The 27,709-nt window shown below is 43.9% G+C and overlaps 1 protein-coding gene across 1 annotated transcript in view; it reads right to left on the minus strand.

The window, feature by feature from the left end:
* The window catches only part of SYNE2 (spectrin repeat containing nuclear envelope protein 2), a 310,564-nt gene that overhangs the window by 55,147 nt on the left and 227,708 nt on the right, over window positions 1-27,709 (minus strand). The window contains exons 75-92 of the mRNA XM_081090284.1: window positions 27,302-27,421; window positions 26,910-27,110; window positions 24,836-25,009; window positions 23,180-23,311; window positions 19,623-19,819; window positions 18,554-18,686; window positions 16,671-16,853; window positions 16,114-16,260; window positions 13,548-13,724; window positions 11,984-12,139; window positions 10,066-10,218; window positions 6,407-6,577; window positions 5,556-5,686; window positions 4,161-4,365; window positions 2,866-3,045; window positions 1,751-1,879; window positions 401-555; window positions 143-287 (exon numbers count right to left, since the gene is read on the minus strand). Of these exons, the coding sequence (XP_080946410.1) occupies window positions 143-287; window positions 401-555; window positions 1,751-1,879; window positions 2,866-3,045; window positions 4,161-4,365; window positions 5,556-5,686; window positions 6,407-6,577; window positions 10,066-10,218; window positions 11,984-12,139; window positions 13,548-13,724; window positions 16,114-16,260; window positions 16,671-16,853; window positions 18,554-18,686; window positions 19,623-19,819; window positions 23,180-23,311; window positions 24,836-25,009; window positions 26,910-27,110; window positions 27,302-27,421 (2,889 nt within the window). The remainder of the gene's footprint in view (window positions 1-142; window positions 288-400; window positions 556-1,750; window positions 1,880-2,865; window positions 3,046-4,160; window positions 4,366-5,555; window positions 5,687-6,406; window positions 6,578-10,065; window positions 10,219-11,983; window positions 12,140-13,547; window positions 13,725-16,113; window positions 16,261-16,670; window positions 16,854-18,553; window positions 18,687-19,622; window positions 19,820-23,179; window positions 23,312-24,835; window positions 25,010-26,909; window positions 27,111-27,301; window positions 27,422-27,709) is intronic.

Below are 27,709 nucleotides of genomic sequence, written 5' to 3' on the forward strand. Positions count from 1 at the left end.
ATGTTTCTTTCTCTCTGTTTCTCCTCCTCTCTTCTACTCGCTCTAAAACATTTAATGGAAAACTATCCTCAGGAGAGGATTAACAAAAATAAATAAATCCATCTTTCCCTGCCCCTGCCCCAGGGTGAGGGGCACAGGTTACCTCATATGCCTTCTGCTGCTCCAGGAGAGCTGGAAGGCTGTCGGCGATGCTCGTCTTGAGCGTCTCTTCTATCTTCTCCAAAAGGCGGACCCACTTTTCACAGCAGTAAAGAAACTGTTCATGTAATCTGATTCCCTGGAGCTCACTAAAGAGGTTTAAAAACAAATAAAACAGAGCCATATAACGTTGACACTGCTGAGCTCAAGCTGTTCATTTTACCAGAACTGAAAGGGAGCAGGGGCGATGGGCTGTTCTGACCTGCAGCGCTCCAGCGCCGTCGCCGTGGCGCGAATCCACTGCCGGTTCATGTCTTTCAGTGTCTTTACAGCCACGTCGCTGAGTGGGAGCCCGAGGCTCACTTCATTCAGCTGCTCGGCCTCAGGCGAGTGGGCTGCCAGTGCGAGCACAGGATTCTATTAAAAAAGGAAACCGATTCCAGATGTGAGGGTAACAACGAGATTTCACCTGGTGGAAAGGTCACAGAGATGCTGCGGACCATCCTCATCTGAAAGAGGAGGGGACACTGGGGCCTCCGTGTGCAAATGACTTGCCCACCGTCAAATCGCTAGTTGGTGTTAGAACCCAGGTCTCTCAATCCTGTGGCTTTTCTAGAACAACAAGCTGCACATACGGCCAGAACCTAGTCAGCCCAGGAAATAGACAGTGGTCTCAGATTTTGTTTTTGAGGAAGGTGAAAATAAGCTTTTTCATTTTTTATTTTTAAAAGGACCCATTCTGGACCTTCAAATCCCATTTGGTCTGCCAACAATTTGACCTTCAACAGATCATGCAGTTTACCCATAAGTCGCATGAAAACGCAATCGTTAAAATACTAGTAAAGCATGGTACCTAAACATCTGCATTTTGGTAGAATGTGAAATGACAGAAGAATTCGAACTCATCAAAATTTTATTTTTAAAATGATATCCCAGGGACAGCCTCTAGGTCGAAAGATGTAAAACAAACATCCGTTACAATACCCACACTGTCACTACGGAACTCTGCTCTGATAGTCCAGGTCAGCCAACTCCTTTTGTGAACAGCTAGATCATAAACATTTTAGTCTTTTATGGGTCATAGTCACCTCTGCCCCGTAGCATGAAAACTCCAACGAACAAGTCGTACATGGAAGGGAATGAGCATGTGCCCTGGGCTCCTGACTCCTGATCCAGGTCATGTGGATTGGTACTTAGGAGTATGCAGGAGCCAGTATTCTTTAAATCTCCCACTCATTTATGTTAACTAAGCTAATAAATGAAAAAATATATACAATTAATTTAATAGGGTATTTTACTTTCGAACTTCAACTAACCAGAAAAATTTAATCACCATAGCGAATTCCAAGGTTATTCTAGTTAACAAAAGCTAATTAGTAAAGACATCAAAAGTTAAAAATCTACGAAAATTACTGTGGCATATTACTAAACTAGATCCCTATGTTGTCATACTTTCCTAGAAGTTAGGGAAAATAGGACAACAATGAATGACATGTAGATTGCCGTGCGTAAGAGTTATGATAGAAACAGGTTTTATAGTGTGACCGTAATTAGCTTATGTTTTATCCTATGCTGAGTCTAAGCACTTAGAAATGATAAATATTGGCAATACCAGGAATGAGTCGGGATTTCCTTCTTTTTCCTGTTGGTAGAGTTTATCCAAATTCTCTTCTTCATGTGTAATACGACCTTTCAAAGATTCCAACCGGTCCCCAAAATCCTTAAACTGTGATAGAACAAACTAGGGCAAGAGAAGTTTTCATTAGAGACAATTGCATGTCGAACAGAATTAAGCACAGCCTTGGGAGCTGATGGAAGTCCAAACTGCCCCCCACCCCCTGCCCCCGCCCCTCCCCGCCCCCGCCCTGCCCCACCCCCACCCGCAGCGCATTACTGTCTTGAATATTCAGAGGACTCCTGATTTCCCCTCTGTGCCTTTGGCAAAGCACTGAGCCTCCAGGGATGGATGGCTCACCTGCTTGAGGGACTATGCAGAGGAAGGTCAGTATGTACTCTGCTCTCCCAGTCCTGCTAGTTAAATATTTTTTCCCTGCTGCTATTGAGATATGACACTGGAGTTCTATGGCCTTCTGTGCAGCTTTTTGACAGTTCATGCACAAAAAATTCTTCAAAAAATGAATGCCGCCTTAGCCAGTTTGGCTCAATGGATAGAGCGTTGGCCTGCAGACCGCAGGGTCCCGGGTTTGATTCTGGTCAAGGGCACATATCTTGGTTGCAGGCTCCTCCCCGGCCCAGGCCCTGGTGCAGGAGGCAACCAATCGATGTGTTTCTCTCACATGGATATTTCTCTCTGTCTTTCCCCCTCTCTTCTACTCTCTCTAAAAAATCAATGGGAAAATATTCCTGGGTGAGGATTAAAAAAAAAAAAAAAAGTGAATGCAGAATCCAACAAATGGCCTATGGCTCAATTACCCCACTTGGAGATCCAAATAACTGTTGAGATCTGAACAGCGTATGAAATATATGACTTCTTAAACTAACACATTCAACAAAGAAGAAATGGGTGCTTAAGACCTGCCCATTGCCCATGCGATGGAAAAATCACCTACTTAAAGAATCATGTCAAATGGCAGATACTTTCAGGGGCAGCTTTACTCCGTAGTTGCCCTAACGAGCACGGATTACTATCACTTCATAGGACATAAGGAATTAAGGGCGATGGGCAAATGGCCACGACTACAACTTGAATGAAAAAAGAAGATGAACCTCAAATTCATTTGCTTTCACAAGCAGCATCTTTTCCAAGTAGGAAGCCCTCTGGAGGGAGTGCCGCTGACCAGAGAGGAGCACGTGGGTGTCCGACTCCGCAGGTTGTGGGAGGCGATCCAGGAGAGTGGAGTTTTGGACAAAGGCTTCTTTTGTCTTCTGCACATCACACTGCAGTTCCTAGAGAAGAAAAGGTGATCCCCAAACATCTCCTCCTCCTTTCACCGCAGGAATCCCCCACTCCCCCTACCTCCACATCTGGAAGACTTCTGCCCTGAAACTGTCAGCATGGCTTTTTATTGTTTATCTTAAAGAGCTGAAAAAGCGAGGCTTTGTTTACCTGATGCACATCACTGGTGCTGCTCTGAAATCTGCCGGTTCGGGGAGAAAACTGACCACTGACCAATAGGGTTGGGGCTTCTAGTTTTTAGAAACGGGAGACCACCTGGGTGAGTCCTGTGTGTTATGCCTTTAATCGTCGAACATTTTAGGAATCTGCTTTAATGGCATTTTAAGGATCAATGCAATCCTGTCCTTTAAGACTTTGTGACATAAGTGGATTTACTTGCAGCGACTGTAGAATCTCACTAACCACGCTGATTTTAAGGCTCCTCTGGAAATACTGTGTGTGTGGGTGTGTTTTTTGGTTTTCTTTCTTAAAGAACAGGCCAGGTAGAAGCTGATCAGAAATACAGACCACATCTGTTGGATTTCTGTCATTCATTAAATTGGTTAATACTTTTTGATTTGTCCTATAGTATTAGAAGATACAGAAGGCAGCTGGTCACCCAGTTTAAAACTTGAAAGTAGTCACTTTCTGGGCCTTCATCAACATAACAGGATAAAACCACAGAGGAAATTATACAGCTCTTAAACATAGTCTACCTGTCACTATAACTACAGAAAAGCCCTATCAACATGGAGGCGAGTCCATAATTATCTTTTTTCCATGATTATTTCTAAAGCAAGAGATTCCACATCTATTATTCTTAGATCACCATATTCAGTTGAGATACTTTTGCTTTATTTGAGACTTTGCATGAGGCGTTGGCTTTAGAGATTTACCTGCTGGAGTGACGGGAGACTTGGAACGAGGTGGTGACAGGTGCCCCCAACCCAGCTCCCTGCTGCCTGCTGCCCAGACCTGGCCTCTGAGCCTCCACCTGGCCCCCCGGACTCCCACATCCCAGTCTCATCCGTGTCCAACACAGCCTGCGCATGCACTCCTCTGTCCTCGCGCTCGGTCCAGTCCCTGGGTCTTACCCCTTGGCTTCCCCAATGGGCTTGGCACTCACCTTTATGTCCTGCAGGGCTGGGGTCAGGATCTCTGCCAGGTTGTTTCCAGACATGTTGATGTTTGCAAGCTGGTGGTACTGTGCTTCCTGCTGGTCCAGCCTCGTTACAGCCTCAGTGTGAGCACTGGTATAGGCCTCCCAGAGCTGCAGCAGAGCCTGGGCCGTCTGCAACTGCTCTGCAATGTCGTGGTTCACCTGGGTCCACCTGTCAGGGCAACATGAACAGGTCCCCGATCCCATCCTTTCCCTTGCAGCAAAAGCTCAAAGCACACTCTCCCGGACTGCTAAGGCAACACTGTTAAATACCTTTTTTATTAATTGCACCATCACTATCTAAACCAGTGGTTCTCAACCTTCTGGCCCTTTAAATACAGTTCCTCACGTGTGACCCAACCATAAAATTATTTTCGTGGCTACTTCATAACTGTCATGTTGCTACTGTTATGAATTGTAATGTAAATATCTGATATGCAGGATGGTCTTAGGCGACCCCTGTGAAAGGGTCGTTCGACCGCCAAAGGGGTTGCGACCCACAGATTGAGAACCACTGAAAACAGAAGTCCGAACTTGACTATTTACCTGACTTTATAATTCTTAACAAAAATGACAAAATTTGTGATTGGCAAGGACTATCTATTGTAGTATGGGTGTCCCTTAGGCAGACGTGGAGAAAGCACGGACTGTGCGCCTGATGAAACAGCTCCACGTGGGAGGGGCTCCTATTTATAGAGTTGGGTCTTTAAGGAAGCCTGCTGAAACTGTGTTTATGACAAATTTATTCTCCAATTACAAAAGCCACACACATTCCTAACATAACAGTGGGAGTAAGGGGAACTGCTCTCACTCTATATGCAGACTGTTGTAGCTTACCTTTCTCTCCCATCACTAAAGCAGCTTGAGGCCAGCTTCCATATCGCATTCAATAAAATAAAGACTTGCAATTAACTAGGGCCACACCTCTTAAGGAGCTTCCTACCACACAGGCTTCATCAAGAATCAGTTCCCTGAAGGTATTCTAACATCCCCTTTCTTCCAGGTCTAATGTTCCCTGTGGCAAAGACCTCCCATCTGGCCCATCTCTTAGTCTGTTTCTGCCCGGGGCGTTGGTGTCCCTGAGGATTACACTGAGCATGTATTCTACTCTGGGGCTGTAATCATGGTATTTCCAAATTGATTACACCAGACGCGTGAACAGGGCGGGTAAGAGCCTTCACGACATGAAATCATACATGACTTAGAATTAGATCCTTCAAACCAGTAGAGGCCAGAAGAGTATGAAACCAGTCATCTCAGATGATTAAGATTAGACTGTCCGATGCCCATGACACTTCATTCAATACAGGTCATTAAGATAACGGATCTGTTATTCAAATTGTATCTTAACACAGTAAGTACCTGGTGTGAGTATGATGGCGTTTCTCTTCGATTATCTCAGCAATTGAGGGGCAGGAACCTTTGAGTTTTCCAATAACCTCCTGGAGCTTCTGCCAGCGCCCTTCACTGCTCTCAGCTTCGTCCTGAAGAGACTGAGAGAACAGAGCAGGAGTGTTAGTTTCCGAACGGCCTGGCCAATTCCAAAGAAGGCAGCAGCTTTCCAACACCTTCTCTTGTCACAGTAATAGGAACACAAACCTTGATAAGATTGGGACAAATTATTAAAACTGTGAGTAAGAAAACAACTGAGAAAGTATTACTTTATTTGAGACAAAAACTCTTAAAGCAGTGATGGCGAACCTATGACACGCGTGTCAGAGGTGACACGCAAACTCATTTTTTTGGTTGATTTTTCTTTGTTAAATGGCATTTAAAAATATAAAATAAGTATCAAAAATATGAGTCTTTATTTTACTATGGTTGCAAATATCACAAAATTTCTATATGTGACACGGCACCAGAGTTAAGTTAGGGTTTTTCAAAATGCTGACACGCTGAGCTCAAAAGGTTCGCCATCACTGTCTTAAAGTGTACTTAAAAAAGAAACCCACCCAAACCCAAACCTTTACGTTGCAAAATAATATGAACATTAAAAATGAAGAAAAATTCAATGTGAACTTTGACAAAGTTTCACTCCTTTGGCTCACGTGATTCATTCTGGAATTTCAAGTTATACTTCTGGTGCTGGTGTTTAAAATACTATTTTGTGCTTCTCTGTTGAGAGCCCAGATGCAATTGTGTCCGTGACTGCGCTTGCTTCCACTGGAGATTACCTGCCAATAACGTGCCGTGCCAAGACCTGGTTAGTTTACCTGAAGGTTCTGCACCTGGCACTTCAGGGCCTCCAATGACAGAACCACAGGCTTGCTGTGCTCCATGCAGTACCCGAATCGAACAGTCATCATGTTCACGTCATCAGAGAGTTTATCGTAGATCTTCCACTCCTGTAGGAGGGGCTGCATGGAGGTCTTGAGCTCACTGACCTATATGAAAAGGGGACGCATATTTAGCAATTTATTGGGAAGAGGCTCTATCATTTTTTTTTCTTCCTAAGGACTCTATCCATCCCTTAGGCATTTCAATCTGAAAGTACTGGAGGAGCTTCGGTGACTAACTGAAGGCGGGAAGGGTAGACCAATGAACAAAAACGATCAGAGATGGCTACGTTTTACGGTAGAACAGGCGAATGGAAAAGAGCCCCGAGACCAGAAGGATCAGCATGGAGAGCGTTCAGCTGAGGGAGGGGCAGCCCCGGGACAGAACACGGGGAGGAATCAGAATCTGTGAGCGTACCGGCTTCCACATAAAAAGTTGGCGTAATTTCTGGTGCTCTTAAGGGTAACCCCTTAGAATTATAATGATAGCTTCCCAGAGAAGAAATGCCACATGTGGTCTGAGGGAGAGGAGAAGAAAACCACTGAGCAAAATTCATTACACTAAAGCACGAAGTGGAATAGCCAGCAGAACAGCATTCACTGAGTGCTGCAAAGGCATCACTACGAAGGTGGAAAAGAGCGAGTAGGTATCATCGTCCCCGTTTTATAGGCTAGAAAACTGAGGCTTAGGGAGGTTAAGAGCCTGCCCTAGGTCACCAGGAAAGACAATGGTGCGGCCAAGATCTTTATTCGGACAGAGGATGCCAAGCTCTTGCTCTTAAACACTAGGCTATATTGACTCTGGAGAGCTTCTAGATGGACAATTTAGGTCTTTGTCCTTTGTATTATTTAAAAACAATAGCTTTAGCTTTAGCTGGTTTGGCTCAGTGAATAAAAGAGCATCGGCCTGGGGAGTGAAGGGTCCCGGGTTCGATTTTGGTCAAGGGCACATGCCTGGGTTGTGGGCTCAATCCCCAGTAGGGGATGTGCAGGAGGCAGCCAATCAATGATTCTCTCTCATCATTGATGTTTCTATCTCTCCCTCTCTCATCTCTAAAATCAATATATTAAAAAACAAAAACATAAGCTTTACTCTGTAATTATTTCTAGAATATTTTCATCATTCCCCCAAAGAAACCCCATACCCATTAGCAGCCACTCCTCATTCTTCCCCCCAAACCTCCTCCAGATACTAATCTACTTTCCATCTCTATAGGTTTGCCTATTCTGGATATTTCACATAATGGGCTCATATAACAAGGCCATCAATGTTGTAGCATGTATCAGGACTTCGTTCCTTTTTATGGTTGAATAATATTCCATTGTAGGAACATACCACATCCATTAATCAGTTGATGGACATTTTGGCTATTATGAATCACGCTTCTACGAACATTTGTGTACACATTTCTGATGTGGACATATGTTTTAATTTCTCTTGGGTTAGGTACTCAGAAGTGGAAATGCTGAGTCATATGTTAACTCAATGCTTAACCATTTCAGGAATTGCCAGGCTTTTCCGAAGTTGCTGCACAATTTTACATTCGCCTTCCGTGTACTTGCTATCATCCTGCTTTTTGTTAAAGCTATCCTAATAGGTATGAGGTGATATTTCATTATGGTATTGATTTGAATTTTCTTGATGGTCAGTCATATGGAGCATCTTTTCAGGTGCTTATTGGCCATTTATATATCTTCTTTAGAGAAATGTCTACTTAGACTATTTGCTCATTTTTTTTCATTTGGATATTTGTCCTTTCATTATTGAGTTATAATAATTCATTATGTATTCTAGATACAAGTCTTTTGTTAGACATAATTTGCAAATATTTTCTCTCATTTTGTGGTTTGTCCTTTTACATTTTTAAAAAAATATTTTTATTGATTTCAGAGAGGAAGGAAGAAGGGGAGAGAGATAGAAACATCAATGATGAGAGAAAATCATTGATCGGCTGCCTCCTGCACACCTCCCACTGGGGATCGAGCCCGCAACCCCGGCATGTGCCCTAAACCGGAATCGAACCAGGGACCCTTCAGTCCACAGGCTGACGCTCTATCCACCAAGCCAAACCGGCTAGGGCATGTCCTTTTACATTTTTGATGGTGTCCTTTGAAACATAAGTATTTAATTTTGAAGAAGTCCAACTTGTTTTTTTGTTTTTTTTTTTGGGGGGGGGGGTGTTGCCTTAGCTTTCGATGTCCTATCTAGGAAACCAATGCCTAATCCAAAGTCATGAAGATTCACAGCTATGTTTTCTCCTAAGTTTGTAGTTTATCTCTTAGATTTATATTTTTGATCCATTTTGAGTTAATTTTTGTATGTGTTGTGAATGAAGGGATGTAACGTCATTCTCTTATATGTAGATATCCAGTTGTCTTAGTACAATTTTTTGAAAACACTACATTTTCCCACTAAAATTGTCTTGCATCCTTGTCAACAATCAATTAACCATAAACACGAGGGTCTATTACTGGACTCTGAATTCTATTCCATTTATCTATATGTCTATCCTTATGCTAGTACTATTTGCAGGCTTTTTACATGTATTAGCTAATATTTTTTCCCTCTACATTTTTATTATATTGTAATTTATTGTATTATAATTATCTGCTCAAGTGTTTCCTCCAGTAGCCTGTGAACTCTTTAAGAGTAGAACCCATCTATTTTCTTGTTTATCTCGGTATCCTCAGCAGTGAGACTAGTGCCTCGCAAAAGACATGTTTAACAAATGCCTCACACACAAGATATGTACAGCTCAACCCCTATTTTCCTGCTTGGGTTCCGAGGGAGGAATGAAGGGGAGGGTCACCTATGGATTTCATTCACACAGGTTACCCCCACCTTCCTCTTTGGACAAGTGGTTAAATGTAGACTTTAGTTGATGATAATCCACTTGGACTATCTGGGTACTATGGACACACCTATAACTGGTTAGTATTCACACTTTCCTTCCTCCATTTGTGGGGGAACGTCATTCAGGTGGCAAGTCTAGAGGTGCCTGCCCTTTCTCTTTTGGTGCTCTCCTCCGGAAGGGTAAATGCAGACTCGGACATGCCTTTCGTAAAAGGACTGAATGTCCTCACTCTTCCTCTCTTCTCTCTTCTCCCCACATGGCCTGTTTCTCCCCACCTGTGGAGTTCTCCCTGAGTTGACCAAGCTTCTAGCTTAAGAGAGAATGTTCCAGAGAGGCCCGGTCTCTCCGAGGCACCTGCCTGCCTGTGGGGGATCTGAGCTGCTGCTTCACAGCTGCTCCTGCTGTCTGGCCAGGACACATTGCCAGATGCTCTGCCTTGTTTGGGGGATGAAGACATTTTTGTCTGTGAGTACATGAGACAAAACGAAGATAACCAAGGAGACTTCTAGATTGCCCATGATGCTGGAATTGGTGGTTTTGCCTCTAATTATCCAGTGCAAAAAAAAAGGGGGGCGGGGAGGGAAAGGACTTGAAATGCTTTTTTTACTTCATTTCAGTAATTTTCTCAGCAAGTTTTCAGCTTTTCGTCTGGAGCAAGCCTCCACAATTAAACAAGAACAAAAAAAAGATAAAAGACGAATATGTGAAGAGAAATAGTGACCTTCCAATGAATTCTAGTACCTGGCTGATAACACTGTTCCTCTTTTGAAATAACTCGTCGATTCTGGATGCTGTGTCTTCTAACAGTGGCACTGTCCCACTCTCCGAAATCAGGCAGCTTTGTCTCAGCTCATCCAGTGCTTTGGATTTCATTGCAAGTTGATTTTCTATATCCTAGAGGGCAAAAGAAAACCGTTTTCATATGTACAATATCACAAAACAGTAAGGGGTAAGAGACAGGAGTTTGTTTCCTCAAGCAAAAATGACCTGAGAGTATATAATTAATTAACACTACACCAAAGACATTCATCATAACACTCCAGTTTTTATAATGAACAATTACAATATAAATTGATACGATTATAGTATGAACTTTTACAATAATTTCAACTATTAGAGGGATCTAGATTTGAGAAGAGTCCAGGCAACAAGTCTTTATCATCGTGGTACATGACAAAGAGGCCAGCAGCCTGGGGCCCACCCATGCCCACCCCGTACTGGCTGTTGGACCAGGCATTTAAGTCATCAAACTCCCAGGTCGGCACTTTCCCATCTGGAAAACAGTGATGATACCCCATGTTGTACGGAGCTTGGAACTCAAGCAAAGCCGGGTGGCCTCTGGGGTGGGGTAGCACTGAGCTGTGGACTGTAGGCTCCCAGTCAGGAGGTATGTGGGATCTGAGGTGGCTGCCAAAATTCTGAAGTGGAAGTGGCTGGTTAGAAAACAGGGTTTGAAAAGCTCTTCTAGTGAGTGGTGTCGCTGCTCACACAGCATGGCCCGCATTGTTCTGTAACCTTCTAGGCAGAGCTGCGGCCAGGCGAGCAGGGCTTTGGTTCTGGGCAGCAGGGGCAGGCGTGGGCAGCCACAGGGACAGCTGAGTGTCTTCCAGGAGTGGCACAGCTGGGCAGTGCGTATGGAGGATTAATCTACATCTGGGCGAGGGCACCTCAAAGATTAAGTGACCTGGTCAATGGCAACTAAACAAACACGGGCACGGCCTCATCCCAAGTGGGATTTGGACAGCGGTTCCAAGGGACAAGCAGTCCTTTTAGAACACGTTACACAGCAGGTAACAGAGAGTCCTTTCCTCGGAAGAAACAGAATAAAATACTCAAAATCGGTGAAACTTCAGGGTAATTTTGTGAATATTTGATGCATTTTTTAAAGAGACATAACAATTGGAAAACACCACATTCAAAATTCCCTTTGAACATTTTCTCCTTAGGAGTAATAGTCAAACCTCTTAAGAATAACGATAACTGTGCATTGTTATCAACCAAAGAACTTGCATGAATATACATGCATAACCCATGGATACAGATAATAGTGTGGTGAAGGCCTGGGGAGGGGGTGGGGTGGGCTAGATGGGGTCAATGGGAGGAAAAAAGGGGACATATGTAATACTTTCAACAATAAAGATTAAAATAAAATAAGCCCCCCCCCCCCCCAGAATACAATAACTATGCAAATATTTGGTTCTGTTTACCATTAAAAAAAACACCACCGCACTTGCTGGTTTGGCTCAGTGGACAGAGTGTCAGCCTGCAAACTGAAGGGTCCCAGGTTCGATTTTGTCAAGGGCACGTACCTCAGTTGCAGGCTCAATCTCTGGCCCATGCAGGTCAAGGTGCATATGGGAGGCAACCAATCTCCCTCCCCCTCCCCCTCCCCCGCCCCCTCCCCCAAAAAACAAAATCTCAATGAAACATATCCTCAAGTAAGGATTAACAAAACAAAACTTTCTCTTCCTTCCTCTCTCTCTCAAAAAAAAATTCAATAAAAATATCTATTATAAAAAACACCACACCCTGGATAATTATCTCTTTGACATAAAAAAGTAACACATGGGGTTGGGGGGAGTCCCGAGAAACGACCGTGGCTGCCCTACTTGTGGACTAAAGACGCTGCCCCTGCCGACAGGTGCCGTGCGGCACTCACCTGACAATCCAGGAGTGTCTTCTGTGCCCAGACCACACTTTCCGGTTTCCGCAAAGTTCTCAGTCGCTCCTCTTGAACCTCCATCCAGTTGTTCAAAATCTGTATTTTGTTTTCATTCTCACTAATACTTTCCAAAAGCTGTTCTAAATGTTGTATCTACAAGTTATGAATGAGACAATTTCTTATTTTAAACCATATGCTCTAAAAAGTAAATGTCATGATATGTTTTAAATAGGATGACATATTTTCTTCTGAGATTTTTAGTAAGTATAAGGTTTCCCAATAACTTTTGTAATAAAAATTCATAAATCAGGAAATAGAATTAAAATCCCCCTTAAAAAATATTCTAACATTTGAAATGAAACCTAACCTGCTAAGAAAGCTGGCTGTTTTGGAGTTTCATAATATCTGAACAAAATGAAATCTGTTGCTGACACTCAATATTATATAATATATATTATATACTATATACACACACACAGTATTATATAGTTACATGTGCATACATATATGAAAAGTTTTGTATTCGATTTCCAATATTTCATGGGCACTTGCTTGTCATGACATATGCCTTTATTAATTTAAAAGGCTTCCCAATATTTCATTGAATGGACACAATATAATTTGATTAATATATCCTCTGTAGTTGGAAAATTAAGGCATTCTACTTTCACCAGTAACAATAATTGTGAACTTAATGCTTTGTGAGCATATCCTTTCCTTTTTGAAGGACTATTTACTTAAGAGAAACATGTAAGAGGTGGATTGCTAGGTAAAGCAGTAAGATAGATGATTATTACGATTCTTGAAATTTTCTGGATGCATTCCAAAAGGGATTTAAGCCATCATCTGAAATGTATGAATGCAATAAAGATAAAAGCCCAAGGCTTATTAAATTTTTCTAACTTAATAAGTGTATGTTATATTAATGTTTATTTTAAATGTCTAACTGAAGTTGTAATTTTCCCCTATTTATTTGCTAGCTATAGTTTTATCTTTTGTGAATTGTCTGTCCATGTTCTTTGTTCACTCACATACTTGAATTTTAATTTGTATGAATCCATTTGTGTGCATTCCTCTGCAATAAAGAAATCAATAGACTGACCCTATCAATTATATACAAAAATATTTTCCAGGATTAAGTTCTCTTCATTTTTTCAGAGTCATGGAATAAAAATCTACCAAAAGGTCACATTCATTTTTCTTCCTTTTTACAATCTTTTCCAAACTGAAATACTTTGCCACTTTTGAACAGCTACTTTCACAGAAAATGTCAAAATCTCTGACCAGTTAGTAGCCTTACAGAATACTAGACATTTTCTTAAATAAAAATTTCTCCTCTTCACTTGCCTAACTCAATTTCCCACTAAGAAATCTCAAAAGAAACACAAGAGCTATTTCATACTCTCCTATGGAGAATGCTAAAACACAGGGTTATTACAGGTTATCAATGAGATGATGATCAGGCTACACTGTAAATTAACTATATGAACATCTTTTAAAATTTTTCCGAATGCAGTGTTTTGCAGAGGCCAAATCCCACATCAGACTGACACGAGCACACCTTTCTGTTGAGCGTCCCGTGTACCCGCTGCCACTGGCGGTTCATCTCTCCCAGGTGCTCTGCAAATTCCGTTCTCTCGTAGCGCTTACTCTCTACATCACAGGTGCTTAGCTGAAGTAATGACTGGTTAACAAAGTCAACTATCCATTGCTTATAGTCCATTTCCATCCTAAACTCCTAAAACAAAAGGAACAAACAAAATTAAACCACCAAAGCCTGACAAAGAGTAGGTTAGGTGAACTGGAGTTCCCCTCTGCTGGACTCTAGGGGGCGCCAAGCTCTCACCCATCAATCAAGGGGCACCTGTCAGGAGCTATGCTCTACCTTCTCCTACCCCACCAGCGGCCTGCTTTACTTGAGTGGACAGTCTTTTTGGAAAGTCCACATTCCTGGGACAGACTGACTCACTGCTTTCAAGCAGACTGAACTGTCACAGGCAGCATCAGGCATGGTGTCTACCTCATCTGAACCAACAGCAGGACCAGGGATTGACGAAGGGTCCCTGCGAGAGGCTACCTGAGAGTTGCCCTGGAATTCAGAGCCAACCTGCAGGCTCCTGGAAGCGACAGGATGGGACGTCTAAAGGCAAGACTCCCAGGCCACCCAGGCACTCTAGGAATGTAGGCAGCTTCTCTCTTTCTCTGGGGACAGTCTCAGCCACCCAGTTTACAGCAAGCCTAACCCCAGGTAGGGCCAATCACATTTCTGTCAAGCCTGCAACTTGTTGGGTTTATTCTGGCAAGTTCTAGCACCTCCTTTGGAGACATCCACAGGGGAAAATCAGGTGGTACATGCGGTTACTAAAGATGAGAGAATACACCCACGTGGACCCTCTAAAGATTCCACTATCACTGAAGTTACATTTGTGATAGAATCTATACTAATAAAAGGGTAATATGCTAATTAGACTGGGAGACCTTCGGGACAAAGCCATGGTGGCGGGGCCAAGGCAGAGGCGGTTAGGGCAATCAGGCCAGCAGGGGGGACAGTTGGGAGAGAGCAGGCTGGCAGGGGGGACAGTTTGGGGTGAGCAGGCCAGCGGGGGCAGGGGGGAGTAGTTGGGAGTGAGCGGGCCGGCGGGGGTGGGGGGAGGCAGTTGGGGGCGAATAGGCCAGCAGGCAGAGTGGTTAGGGGCAATCAGGCAGGCAGGCAGGTGAGCGGTTAGGAGCCAGTGGTCCCGGATTGTGAGAGGGATGTCTGCCTGCCAGTTTAGGCACGATTCCTGGGATTGTGCCTAAACCTACAGTCAGACATCCCCCGAGGGGTCCCAGATTGGAGAGGGTACAGGCTGGGCTGAGGGACACCCCCCCACCCAATGCATGAATTTCGTGCACAGAGCCACTCGTATAAAAATAAAATGTTTGCTAACATCCTGCTTTGTGATTAAGCCACTCATCTTCCACCTGTGAGGTCTTTGAAAGCAATGACCAAGGCCGTCATGCCTGTGCTTCTAGGGGCGACACAACGCCTGGCACACAATAAATGTGTGTGCTTGTTCAATATGACTTAAATCTACTTGAAATCAAATTATCACGGAGAAAGCCATGTTCACGCCTATTTATAGGATACCAACTTTTCCTTATGTTGATTTTCCTATATCAACTTATTCTCTTATTCAAAGAACATTTACTCAAAACCAACCGGCTGCCAGGTACGGGGCTAGGTGTGCTATTTCAGGGAGCTGAAGGACAGCTTCTGCTCTCAAAACGCTAAGTCAAGGTGGGGAGACAGTCAACCAAGCACATAATTCTAATACCATGTGGTAGGAACTATTGATGGTGCCATAGAGACAGCTAATCCTTGAAAGTAAACTAATCCGGCTGGGAGAGTCAGGGGTAGATTTCCAAATGAGAAGATACTCGAGCTGCCCCTTGCAGGATGACCGGGAGGGTTTCTCCAGGTAAATGCGGGCACTGGGATTCCTGGTGCAAAGTCCAAAAGCATGAGGAGAGAGAGCACCAGAGCAGTCGAGGGAGCACAAATCATTGGGTCCAGGCAGAGTCCAGGGTTTGCGCGGGGGGGATGAAAAGAGGAGGCTGGAGAGGTGCCGAGGGACCAGAATCAGTTAAAAGGTTGGCTACTGTCGCCCTGGCTGCTGGTGGTTCTCAGTGGTTCGAGTGTGAGCGAGCACCAAAGGGTCGTGTGTTTCTCCGTCAAGGGCATGTACCTGGGTTACAGGTTTGATTCCAGGCCCCCGTCAGGGCGCATGCGGAAGGCAACCAATTGGTGTGTCTCTCTCATCGATGTTTCTCTCTCTCTCCCCCTCTTCCCTTCCCTTTCACTCTTTTTAAAAATCAATGGAAAAAATATTCTCAGATGAGGATTAAAACAAAAAAAAAGAAAGCTTGGATACTGTCCTGTGGTGAGAGCTACTGCAGGAATTTAAGCAGAATAAGAACAAGTATACGAAGTTCTCTCTCTTGAGAATCATCCAGCACCCCACCCCCCACACCCAGAATTAATTCTTCTAAATTATATCCCGCACGTGTCTTTGTTCAGTATTTCCTCTCCGACTGCCTTGCCTTCCTGTTTAATGGAAAGGCCTCCGCTCTCTCTGCATCATTACCTTGTACTTCTGAAGAAGGTTTTTAACTAGAGATGCAGAACCCGGAGAAGGCGCGGCATCTTCGCCTGCAGTTTGACGTTCCACATTGTTCATCCAGCTAATCATCTCGGTGATTGCTTTGCGCGACGGCAATTTCTCCATCTGAAGCTGCAAGGACAAAAACGATTTCCATTTAATTACCCGCAGTTAACAGCGTGAATCAGGGCATCGCTGGAGATGATATCGGGTTTGATAAAAGGTCCTGCTACATAATTACGCAGGTTACTCACAAAAACAAACCCCGCATTCAAGCTTAGAATAAACGACCCCAAAACAATGACAGGGACCTTCACATCAGCTACCACAGTGGTGCAGATACACGGGGAAATAAAGTAATTAAGCCTGATTTCTCTCTGCAGAAAGATCCCATTGGGGGAGAGTCCAGTAATTAAGACCTATATTCAGCGGTGCCAGGGAAAAATAGGGAGTGTCCATGAAAATTATTGAGTCAAAGGAATAATTTTAACACAGTTGTGAGCTAACAAGTGAGCGCTAATTTAAACGCTTTAACGACTTGCCTGGTGAAGTTTTTCCTGAATGCCGGGGAGCTGCGCGACGAGCAGCGTCCACCTCTGCTCGAACTGTGCGAGGGCAGCTCGCAGCGCAGCCGTGTCAGCTTCCTTCAGGTGCAGGAGCTGGTTCCCCGTGCTTATCACCGCCGTCTTCAGGGAGGACTTCGCATCAAGCTCCTTCGAGAACGCCTGGAGACCGTTTTAAAATGTAGAAATTTTAAAAAATGTTCAATAGGGAACAGAATGGCTAAGAGCCAGAATAACGGGTTAGAGACCAAAACCAAACAACTGCATTCAATTCAAACAGTGACTCTTTGTAGGTGGATGTGTAAGTGTGTGTGTGGATATGCGCAGGCTCACACACGTGTGTGTCACAAACACACTTATCCTACTAAGGGTCAGACACTGTTCCAGGCATTAGCTACGTGGAGGGGAACGAAAACAGTGAATTCTTGCCCCTTGAGTGGCTTACAATCTAGGGGATTAATATTTTAAAAGACAGACAGGTCATTATTGCAACTTTAAAAAACAAAGTGTGCACCGGCTGGCGTGGCTCAGTGGTTGAGCATCGTCCTATGAACCAGGAGATCATGGTTCGATTCCCAGTCAGGGCACATGCCTGGGTTGCGGGCTCGATCCCCAGTGTGGGGCGTGCAGGAGGCAGCCGATCAGTGATTCTTTCTCATCACTGATGTTTCTATCTCTCTCTCCCTCTCCCTTCCTCTCTGAAATCAATAAAAATATATTAAAGAAAAAAAAGTGTGGAACACAACACAAAGTTCATATTAAATATAAACTAAATGCAACAAATTTTTAACTAATATATTTGAAATCGTTCCTGTGCACTTATAGGTTTATTAAAAGTATATTTAAAAATATCTATGTTTCAATACCAAAGTAAATAATCATAGCTACAAAATATGAAAAATGGAAAAAGACTAAAAGGTTTCAAAAGTACTATTTTCCTTTAAGAAAAGTCTCAAAACAATGAAACAATAACATTTTTAAGAATTTATTGATTTGAGAGAGAGGAAAGGAGGGAGACAGAGGAGAGGAGGAAGAGAGAGGTGGGGGGGGGAAGGAAAGCGGGGAGAGGGACAGAGGGGGAGGGAGGGAAACATTGATTTGCTGTCCCACTTATTTATGTATTCATTGGTTGATTCTTATATGCTCCCTGACCAGGGACTGAATCCGAAACCTTTGGTGTAGCAGGATGATGCTCTAACCAACTGAGCTACGTAGCCAGGGCTAGAACAATAACATTTTAGAAGAAATATCAGTTCTATATGATTAAAAACCATGTGTTGCCCTGACCAGTTTGGCTCAGTAGATAGAGCGTCGGCCTGTGGACTAAAGAGTCCCAGGTTCGATTCCAGTCAAGGGCATGTACCTTGGTTGCGGGCACATCCCCAGTAGGGGGTGTGCAGAAGGTAGCTGATGGATGTTTCTCTCTCATGGATGTTTCTAACTCTCTATCCCTCTCCCTTCCTCTCTGTAAAAAAAAATCAATAAAATATATTTTAAAAAACACACACATAAAAAAACCATGTGTTTATTAACTTTAATACTCATGACTTCCTAACCTTGTGAGGTTCTTGCGGGGGGGCAGGAGAGTTATCTTCTGCGTTTGTAAAACGTGCCCCATGTCAGAGCAAGTTTTAAATTTATATATATTCCATAGGGCCAATTAAAAAAAATGCTTCATCCTTATTCTAAGTGCACAAATAAAGTGCATAAACAATGAGTTCTAAGTTTGGAGAATGCCGCTGCTCTCAGCCCGTCTTATTCCTCATCCACAGATGATGGAGCCTGTATCGCAGCCCCCAACACTTTCCCCGGATACTGGTTTCTGACCGTGGATTATCTGGGCATATTCTGTTACAACTTACAAAGAGACGGTCTATGTTGCTTCTGACTGTATCCAAGTCCTGAGACACGTTGAGGGACTGTTCTTTCCAGCAGTTCAGAGTTTGCTGAGAAGAGTCCAGCCACTTGGTTAGCTGGTCCGCATCTCTGTGATAACTAACAAGAGCCACGTGAAAGGAAATTAGAAACGCTTTCTATGGATGGTGTGCGTCCCCCGCATGTTTTCTTCTTATTTTACTGTGTGTTTGCCTGTGTTCATCAGCCCTACTATTCAGAAAATTATCACGTTTATAAGGACTATATCCTGTTTTATCCCAAATCCGACGCTCCTGGCATGTTTATGACTCTCTCCATTATGACTAATCACGAAGAAAGAGACATTTTAAAGCCTTAAATATTCTATCTTTAATTTCTTATTACAGCTACACAAAAATAAATCCATGGGTAAGGATGGAGATTATTTTTATGCATCCAATGTCCTCTAATAGACGTGTTCATAGTAAAAATACAACCAGCATTTGTATGTTATGTAACAAACAGCAAAGTGTGGTTGGCCAGATGCCAACATATTTAGCTGCTGTGATGAAAATCCCCAAGCAAAATGCTACACTTCTCGTAACTTCTAATCTTCTTTAGGATAAGACAGCCCCTTAACAGGTAGAGATGAGAATGAGGCTTAAAGGTTCTACATTCTGTACTTTCCTCAAGGGGTTCAAGATGATTTCAACTAAGGAAAAAAAGTCTCTGAAGAATTCCAAACATTTTTCCAAATTATCCTGCTAGCTATAATTATTACTTTATTTTAAATTTTAAAACTTTTGGAAGAGGAAAGAGCAATCTCATGGCACAGAGGTAACATGCATTATCTTATAAATCCTATCTTCCACAGAACTGATTATACATTATCCTGAGTCTAGCAAACCAGTACCAGAGACTCTAGGCCCCACGTAGCCCAGCAGGGGGGCCCGACTGCCTCAGACTGTGGAAGAGAGTCTACATGGGGGACCACGTGTAGAAACCGGGGTCCGCAGGAGCCCCGAGGCCTTTCTGCACAGCAAAACTTGATGCCGATCGCGCTCTAAGAAAACGTACCTGAGCAGAAGCTTGAGGAGCGTTTGCAGTCTGTGGAGCTCATGGTCGATTTTTTTGTTCAGGGACAGCCACTGCTCCTCTAGCTTTGCGATCTGGCCCTCTAACTCAGGACAGCTCACGGAGGCCACCAGCTGCTTGCCTTCATTCAGAGTCTGGCAAAGCCGGGCATGCTTCTCATCGACGTTTCTCTTTATTTGCTAATAAAAGTCAAGTCACAGAATGAATTACTTCGAAATGAAGCGAACGAACCTGCTCCCAAACACTTCATAAAAGGCCAGCGGTGGAGCCTACGGAAGAAACACTACCCCTTTCCTAACCCTCAACACTCCTGCAGTCTAGTCTGGCTGGACAAACAGGACAGCTGGCTTATTGATCACTTTTCTCAACGCCAGTTTCTAGTAATGTATTTCTACCGCACAGATTAAATCTATAGACTTAGACGTGTGAACAGAAAACAAAAATCCGAAGGCGTTGGTGGTATAGTGGTGAGCATAGCTGCCTTCCAGAAAACAAAAATCCACACACCCACCTAAAAACAAGAAAGCTGGCAGCCTACGGGGCACAAGCAGCTTGCAGACAGGAGTATGTGACCCAAAGATTATTTTAAACAACAGGAAATTTCACAAAGAAATGAGGATTTCCTGGGACTCTGGGCAAACCGGAAGATCTAGGCCCCTGGGTCTGCATTCTCATGGGGCAAAGATGGGCTGAAACCCAGCAGTAAGCCTCCTGTCGAAGAGCCTGCTCTCTCTGCTTCCCCTACCCAGTTCCTACCGCCCCCCTCCTCCCGTCCCCATGGCAGACCAGTCAGCATGCCTTCTTTCTGTCCTCCTGCCTGGCCCGTAAGCATTTTATATTGCAACCTCGATATGAAGGGGCTCAATAAGAAAACATTTCTTTATTATCCTTTAGTCCCGAATAGCAGGACAAAATTCTTTTCCAGAGTCTTCTCAACGTAAAGACTCAGTAGGGAGAAAGGATAAGGAACTCAGCAGAGCAAATTAAAGCAGACAGCACATCATCAATAAAAATTCATGAAAAGGAAAATAAAATTCTTCAAAGCTGCGAATACAATGACCCCCCTGAAGAACTCCGTGTAAGGCAATTATCTCCCACGGTTGGGTTCAGCCACCGACACTTATCCTGACAGCTATTTAAATTTCATCGTTAGAAATAACTTATGATCAAAAGAGAACTTTGGCCATTTTCCAGTTAACTTAAGCCTTTTTAAAGCCAAAAATTCTACTTCCAATATCCTTTGCATCATTCCCATTTGTGACCCTCTCCCGCTACCACAGCCTGTGGGCTAGAATAAATTGTCCAACATTAGTTAAAAAAAAAAAAAAAGGTTTTCATTTTCTAAGCCTTCAGTGTAAGGCGCTCACTATATAGAGCAGCGGTTCTTAACCTGTGGGTCGCGACCCCTTTGGGGGTCGAACGACCCTTTCACAGGGGTCACCTAAGACCATCGGAAAACACATATAATTACATATTGTTTTTGTGATTAATCACCATGCTTTAATTATGTTCAATTTGTAACAATGAAAATACATCGTGCATATCAGATATTTACATGACGATTCATAACAGTAGCAACATTACAGTTATGAAGTAGCAACGAAAATAATTTTATGGTTGGGGGTCACCGCAACATGAGGAACTGTCTTAAAGGGTCGCGGCATTAGGAAGGTTGAGAACCACTGATTTAGAGCATTTCTGAGAAGTTTTTTGTTCTTGTTAATCCTCACCCAAGGTTTTCTGTTTTTGTTTTCACTGTGAGAGACACACATAGGTTGGCTGCCTTCCCACACGCAACTCAACGGGGGGTGGGGAGTGAACTACAACCAGGCACCTGCCCTTGACCCTCCAGTGCATGGGCTGCCGCTCTAACCACTCAGCAACACCGGCCATGGTTTTGAGAAGTTTTCATTTCCCCATTTCATACATGGAGTCAGCCTGCACTGGCCACTCGGTCCATGAGGCTCCGAGCCAGCAGCTGAACACAGGTTTGTTTTGACTCCAGAGGCCACGCAACTGGCCTATATTCCACGTCCTACAGATGTGTATCAATCAAGACACAAACCTCTGCATGACGCATGAGACTGAGGCCCTAAGAAATCCATGAGAGGGGTAGTTTTACAAGACATCTGACTTCTGTTAGCCTGGCGGGTTCACTTACATGTCTTAGAACAAGGATTTCATTTTCAATAGAATTCCAGGAGATATTTGAAGGGATATAGTCACTTTTGGGGAAATGATCAGGCTTATGTTAGTTTGGCTAAAATTAACTGTTTCTAATATAACGAGGTTTAACATGCTGTTTTCAACTTCATTCTCTTCGCTGTTCAGAAGGTACCTTTAGTATCTAACAAAGCATTCAAACAGCAGTTTCCCAACCCTGAGGACTGAGACTGACCTTAGAGTCAGGCTCTATGAAACAAGACGGCAAAGGGGGTAACTGCAGCTTCTAGGTACCTAGGCAACATGACCACAGCGGTGCAACCTCTGGGAAATGTGGCCTATGGGAGCCTGAATGCCTCTGAGGAACGGCCGAGTATTCCAGGCTCTCATTCTCCAGCCGGTCTATTCAGGCGACGAGCCTGCCTTTGAAGCTTTAAAGCTGATATGTGATAACTACCTCTAGCCGCACACCTCGGCTTCTCGTCACTCATATTCTGAGGTTAAAATGTGCGAAGATTTTATCTTGTTGGCCATATGCTCAGAGCCACTCGAAAATCACTCTAAGGCAGCAGTTCTCAACCTGTGGGTCGTGACCCCTTTGGTGGTCGAACGACCCTTTCCCAGGGGTCGCCTAAGACCATCCTGCGTATCAGATATTTACATTACCATTCATAACATTACAGTTATGAAGTAGCAACGAAAATAATGTTATGGTTGGGGTCACAACATGAGGCACTGTATTTAAAGGGCCAGAAGGTTGAGAACCACTGCTCTAAGGCTTTATCTTCCCTGTGGCATCGAAATCCAAGACACATAGGCCTTGATAATAGTACTAAAAGTTGCACGAAAAAATATTTAAAGTTTGAAGTCTTTTGAGGCTGCTTGTGGCAGGTGGCAGGTTATTGTCTGGATCACAAGCTTGGTCCCATCAGAGCTTCCCTGTAGTAATAAAACTGAATAGATGTTCAGAGGCTCCTGGTTTACAAAGTTCCTCCCGTATGTCGGTTGATTTCCATAACCACTGACATCCACCTCTCCAGACAGGTAGAACCAGCACGATTGTCTGTGTTCTACAGATAAAGGAACTGAGGCTGGGGCGGGGGAAGTGACAGCAGGGAACGTGAGAGCCAGCACCCAGCCGAGGTCCTGGACCCCCGGCCACACACGCGGCGATGCTGAGGAGCCCTCAATCCAGCCTACAGTGTCTCCGAATGTGTCTGACAGGGATTTGTGTGATGAACAATATTTCATTTCAATTCAAACCATTCGCCTGCAAAAATCAAGCAACTTCGTAAAATAAATGTAAAAACCCACCCTCCCACACGCACAAAGTGCTATCGACCATGCCTTTGACAGCTTCCGTGGGAGCAGAATACCTGGTAAAGTGAGATCCTTTCCACCAGTCTGTCCTCGGTCTCCTCCACCAAGCTCACGGAGGGCAACGTAGATGCCAGGATTTCCAGGTCCTTCTCAAGAGAGGCGTAGTTCTCATCAAATTCTTCCCATTTCTAGAGAATCAAGAACATCCAACCAATAGGACCCCTTTTAGTGAATCCCAGACAGTGACAAAACGAATCACAAAAATAAAAATGGACTCTGAGAGGTACACACAATAAAAGCACGGATTCTAGGGGTTTCTGAGAGAACCCCCCACCCCCACCCCAGTAGAAGCCTGGTGTCTACTGGGAAGTAATGCCCTTGCCTGTGTGGAGAAGGCTTTTAACATCCAGTTGGCGTTACGTTTGTCTCCTCACATGGAGCAGGAACTGAACTGATTACGTCAAGGTGGCCTCAGCGTCGCCCCCGTGGAGGCTTTACGAGAGCCCCTCTCTCATGTGCAAAGGCAAAGGCTGCCTTTCAAAGCTTCTGAGCAGAAGCTCCAGTTGGGCTGCTTCCTCCCTCCCGGCCCCAACCCCCCAGCCTGGACATTACCCGACCAGGACACTCAAGGCATCACTTCACCGAGGGGTGGGCTCACCCTGCATCCGGGGAATAGTCTCAACTTCGCCTAAATCTTGCCTCGTCCTGGCTCCGTTTCCACAGGAGCCCACTTCTAGGGTCCCCACACACTCTACAGAGCCCACGTAGGCACACTTAATAGTAAAACTAAACAGTATCTGTTGGAAAAAGAACCACCTTGCTAATTTTCCTATCTACTGAGATAGGGGGTCACCTGGCTAGGAGGGGCACTCACATGAAGTCTTCTTTTGGATACGATGAAAGATTACTATAAATATCCACTGGACACACTCATGAGAAAATTTTACTTATAAATATCTAAAAGTAACACCATGTCCTACCACATGATATAGTTGAATATGTCCTTGCTTTTTGTTCATTTCCTTTAGGTCAGCGGTTCTCAACTTGTGGGTCGCGACCCCTTTGGCGGTCAAACGACCCTTTCACAGGGGTCGCCCAAGACCATCCTGCATATCAGATATTTACATTACGATTCATAACAGTAGCAACATTACAGTTATGAAGTAGCCACGAAAATAATTTTATGGTTGGGTCACAACATGAGGAACTGTATTTAAAAGGGCCAGAAGGTTGAGAACCACTGCTTTAGGTGCTGACACCCACCGCATTTAAAGTTACAGGGCAAAATCTTAAAATTGAGAGAGAGCTTTATACAAGCTTAATTTTTTCTCGGAATTGGGACAAGATTGTCATGAGTCCACTTCAGTGACAGAAGGCACATCTGGTTCAGGAAGTACAGTTTCTGAACCAGTGACTCTGTCATCCAAATGATCTCCTTCAAGATCTCCATGTGCGTTCAGTTTTGTTTATTTCCTCTACACAGTGCTAGACGGTTGAAAGATGCCCAGGCGTCCCTGATTTACATGTAAGAAACCTCAGCTAACACTGCACCCAGGGAGTAGTAGCCAGAACTAGAGCAGGGCTCCACACTCCTCATTATTAATTCCTATTTAATTACTGCCTAATGACATTTGTTTCTGACACCTAGAGGCGGTGGCTGACAATCCGGAATTCCCAGCTTTTCAAGTACAAAATTCATGTAACCCAAATACCTGCAACAAACTCTGCCGCTTTATTCCACACTGGCGGGCCTTTTCTTCTAGCAATTTAACTTCTTTTACTTGTTCTGCCCAAGATGTCTCTTTCTTTTGCAATAAAGAAGGAAGCATTTTTCTGGAGAATGTTTGGATTAACAGCATGTCAGCAACAAGCTTCTGGAAAAAAAGCTGTAAAATGGAGAAGGTTTTAATATTTATTTCTGCAATGTGAAATCTTACAAAGCAAATTACTTTAACTTTTTTTGTTGTTGTTGTTGTTGTTAATCCTCACCCAAAGATATTTTTTCCATTGATTTTTCTTTAGAGAGAGTGGAAGGGAGGGGGAGGGAGGTGGGAGGGGGTGAGGGTGAGAGAGAGAGAGAGAGGGAGAGAGAGAGCGAGAGAGACATCTATGAGAGAGAGATACATCAATTGGTGGCCTTCCACATGCATCCCGACCAGGGCCAGGGACTGAACCTGCAACCCAGGTACATGCCCTTGACCAGGAATTGAACCCTCAAACCTAAGGTTTGCAGGCTGATGCTCTAACCACTGACCCACATCGACCAGGGCTACTTTAACTTCTTATACTGTTATATTTGCTTTTTTAACCCACAATCCCAGGTCAGCCATGTAGACTAAAACACACAAGAAAACTGACTATGTATCTCTTAGTTTTTGAACATTAATGACATTTTAGCAAATCATAAAGAAAAATCACCCTAGTAATATTTTCCACAAAATAGTCCATGTTAATGGCCAAACATTATTAATTACTTAACTTCCATTTCCAGCCAGATCTGCCTAAATCAGTTATTCTAAGGTTTAAGGAACTTTACAAGAAGGTAGGTGATACCGTGGCTGATTAATTTCAAGACAATAAGTTGTATGGATAGCTGTGTTAGCTCAGGGAGCCCACAGAGTCAACAGCTGGGGTTCCTAAACTTGACTCTTAACTTCTACTCAGTCAAATGGCTACATAAAGGGAAGTTGCTGACGGGATCTTTGGGGATCCTGGTACCTAACAGCTCCCAGAAGGGCCCTTTCAGAGCCTTGAAAGGGGAAAGCTTCCCCTCACGTGGTCCCTCTCTGGCTACATCAGCTGTCCTCTCTGATCGTCTGGAGGAGCCTCTACGTGAATCCCTTCTCCCATTCCTTGTGAAGGACACATGGAGGGTTCATACAGCACAGGGCCCATCAACTGACATTATTTTCTCCTCTTCCCTTCCATCCTTTTATACATCTTTACCGTTGAATTTCTTAGACTAAGGTCTACTTATCGAAGGCCTTGACTGAAGCTTGTTGAAGGTAGGAATGTCTTACACAGTCTTATTACCAGTATTTAAATCACTGCATGTTTCTGGTTGGTGAGGTTTTGTTTAATGAAATGAATGGAAAACGAATGGGTGTATTGCAGCAATTTTCAACCTTTTTCATCTCATTGCACACATAACTATTGCTAAAATTCTGCAGCACACCAAAAAATATGTTTTTTGCCAGTCTGACCCCCCCCAAAATAAATATATTTATATATATATAATTTTGATTCATTCACACCCAGACAGCTATTGTGTTGGCTGTTGTCATTTGTTATTTGACGATCACAATCCAAGGGAAAAGAGGTCGGTGCCCCTGACTGAGTAGTCACATGCTGCACGCTTCACCACTGGTTGAAAATCACTGGTGTGCTGTAGCATCACACTTAATATACATTTATATGTTCAAATAATGTTTATTTAGATTTCAGTTCCCAGGAAGCCTTGTCTAATCTCCTGAGTTAAATTTCCTCTATTAAATGCTCTCAAGGCATGTATCCCAATTTTAATGTTAAATCTGTCTGCATGGCTCCTTAATAAATTGTCTTCTCAATCAATGGAAAGCTCCACAAATCCAAGGAGCTGCATCTGCTTCATTCACACCATATTCTTGGAGGTTAGCAGGGCTCCTGGTACGCAACGAGCCTTCCAATGGCTGCTTGCTAAAAGAACAAAGGAACGATACCTATTTCCCCACAGAAGAAAATGGATGCGTGCGGTTCCCACTCAGAAAAACCGCGTCTGTGAACCGGCGCTCTGCCCGCATGTCTCACCTTGTGATTCTGTATCTGAGCCTGTAAGGCACCTCGGCTTGTGGTTTGTGCTAAGTGGTCACGAGCAAGCTTTTCCTTCCCGATGGCCACCAGCTCCTCCACGCCTCGCAACAAAGCGTCCTGCTGGTTCTCAGTGACCCAAGGGCTGCCGAGTTCCGCGTACCTGGCTCTCAGCATACCCCACATACTGTCCAGAACATCCTGAAAAGGAAGAGCAGGGGGGCCCAAACATTTCATCCAACCATGAAAATAACCAAACGAACCACAAATCTGAACTCCCTTGGTGGGAGAAAAAAAAATCTTATAAATAATCCTTATAAATAATCCTAGTAAACAATCCTTATAAATAATCCTAGCAATTCACTGCGTGGATGTTTTCTGCTCGGACACACCTCTAGTTTGTAAACCTCCTGGAGAAGAGCATAAGGTAGGTGAAGCTTCTCTCCCTCGGCCCTGAGTTTTGCTACTCGGCTCTCAGAGTTCCGCAGCTCTGCGGTATAGGCATCTGCTTTCTAAAGAGACAATGCAAAAAAGAAAACATTTAAAGTAAGCTAGAGAAGCACACGCATTTATTAAAAACTTCAACAGGAAAGAGTTAAGGGAAAGTGAAGTCCCGCTTTCCCTCCCTCCCCTCCAGGCCTCCCCAAAGATCCACAGTTCAGCTTGTTTCTAACGCACGGACCGTAGGGGTACAAGTGCCCGTCCTTAAACGCACCAAGCTGCACACATCATTCTGTTCTGCTGTTTGCACAACTCACTTATCAGATCCTCAGCATGTCCTCAGATCAGTACAAATGTGC

This window comes from Myotis nattereri, assembly GCF_964212035.1.
Source record: "Myotis nattereri genome assembly, chromosome: 1".
NCBI classification, from domain to species: domain Eukaryota; kingdom Metazoa; phylum Chordata; class Mammalia; order Chiroptera; family Vespertilionidae; genus Myotis; species Myotis nattereri.